The sequence below is a fragment of the Seriola lalandi genome, unplaced genomic scaffold (assembly GCF_002814215.2).
Source record: "Seriola lalandi dorsalis isolate HSWRI2012SDOR001 ecotype SW California unplaced genomic scaffold, Sedor1 jcf7180002004318, whole genome shotgun sequence".
NCBI classification, from domain to species: Eukaryota; Metazoa; Chordata; class Actinopteri; order Carangiformes; family Carangidae; genus Seriola; species Seriola lalandi.
The window spans coordinates 1-1,555 of NW_019474973.1; the positions used below are offsets into that span (position 1 = coordinate 1).

General features: G+C 39.2%; 1 protein-coding gene across 1 annotated transcript; it reads right to left on the reverse strand.

Moving 5' to 3' along the window:
- Nucleotides 1-283: 283 nt before the first annotated feature.
- On the reverse strand, nt 284-1,371 carry LOC111668839 (dolichyl-diphosphooligosaccharide--protein glycosyltransferase subunit STT3A-like). The gene is made up of 3 exons (XM_023424989.2): nt 1,225-1,371; nt 1,035-1,137; nt 284-495 (listed from the first exon to the last, which is right to left on the reverse strand). Exons 1-3 carry the CDS (start codon nt 1,327-1,329, stop codon nt 299-301), a joined length of 405 nt encoding a protein of 134 aa, XP_023280757.1. The 5' UTR covers nt 1,330-1,371; the 3' UTR covers nt 284-298.
- Nucleotides 1,372-1,555: the final 184 nt, after the last annotated feature.

Genomic DNA, 1,555 nt, shown 5'->3' on the forward strand with positions numbered 1-1,555 from the left:
TATCATATTTATGCTTTACTCATCATTTTATGTTGCGTCTGTACGGTGCAGTCAGCAGCTGATGTCTACAATATTTTGGCACAGTAATCTTCACTAGGTGTTTACAGACATGCTCGGTTTTAATCATAGTTGTGTCTAACTTAATGATTAAAATACAGTGTATCAAACAAACTTAACAGCCTGAACTTTACAGTCCTTTCAAAAATGGCACACATGTTGCTCATTCTCAATGTGTCTCTGACTGCAAGGAGAAACTGTCTAATGCACGGTGACAAAATGATCACACCAGGCTGTAGGGTTACTCACTGGCCTCTGTGTAGACCTGGCCGAAGCGGTAGTAGCACATCTTGTACATGAGGCAGTTGAGCAGGACGGGCGAGCCCTCGCGGTCCACTCTGAACTCTCCGGTGGGAGTGTAGTAGTCATGCTCCTTGATATGTTTGCCTGTGTCTGTGCTTCCCCCAATTCGGACCATCCACAGAAACTTATTGATGTCTGTGATGGACAGAGGTTGATTATTACACAGGTGCTCATAAAAATGCCCTGGAAATATTATATCATATTTAATCATTCATCATTCATATAATCCACAGTACCTGTTTGATGGGTTAACACACAGAAAATTTAATCAGAACACTTTATTGATCCCAGGGGGATATTAGGTTAGGTTACATTTGCTCCCCCAGAAAAGAAAAGAGATTAGGAAGTAGATTACATAGGTAAAAGGATAAAAAAAACACTCATAATATAAAATTGTGTACTCATGTTGTAATAAATAAATGAAAAAAATAGAAATATATGAGGCTATGAGTATAAAATTGCACTTGTCTGAATTAAAGAGGGGGAAGTGGAAATAATACATAAAGAAGAGTTATTACAGCTAAGAGGCTGATTTTTCTTTGCATCCTTTTCATTTGTTTTTATTCAAAATGTCACACCTGGTTATACACATCATCACATGGAAGAAATACATCCGTCCATGCGGATATTTAAATTGTTGCACTGACTCTGATCTAGCGATACTTGGTACATACCGTCAGAGGAATATCCCGTTAGTCCTCCAAAGATGACCAGGACATAACTGACATCCAGCTCCCTCATGATCTCATAGGCCCTCTCTTCTGTGGATGCCATGGCCTACAGAGCAAACAGCAGCCCCGGTTAACACACCAGCACTTTATGAACTTTATGAAACATGAGTACCCTGAAGGCGACCCAGCTCACCTGTCCAACTCTGGAGATGTGAGTGTTGTTCCAAGTGTTGTTGTCCACTAGAATGGTTCGATTAGCCATGGCAGTTATCTGATAGCCATAATCCCACCATGACATGACTTTGGCATCCTGGAACCACAAAATCAAATCAGCATTTGAATGGAAACACTCTGACCTTATGGCTATGATAATTAGAGCCTGACCAAAATCGGATTTTTGGGGCCGATCACTGGCAATTAAATAAAATAACTAAATAACTGTAAAAATAACTATATATATATATTTAACTTGAATGAAAATATAAATAAAATGCTGCCTATATAACTTCATTTGACCCGAGCAT

Bases quoted from the DNA above. Each gene is read 5' to 3' on its own strand.
- LOC111668839 (XM_023424989.2), bottom strand. From the start codon at position 1,329: ATGTCATGGTGGGATTATGGCTATCAGATAACTGCCATGGCTAATCGA. The intron at 1,138-1,224 runs GTGAGCTGGGTC...TTTGCTCTGTAG, and splicing joins ACATCTCCAGAGTTGGACAG to GCCATGGCATCCACAGAAGA. The intron at 496-1,034 runs GTATGTACCAAG...TGTCCATCACAG, and splicing joins AACGGGATATTCCTCTGACG to ACATCAATAAGTTTCTGTGG.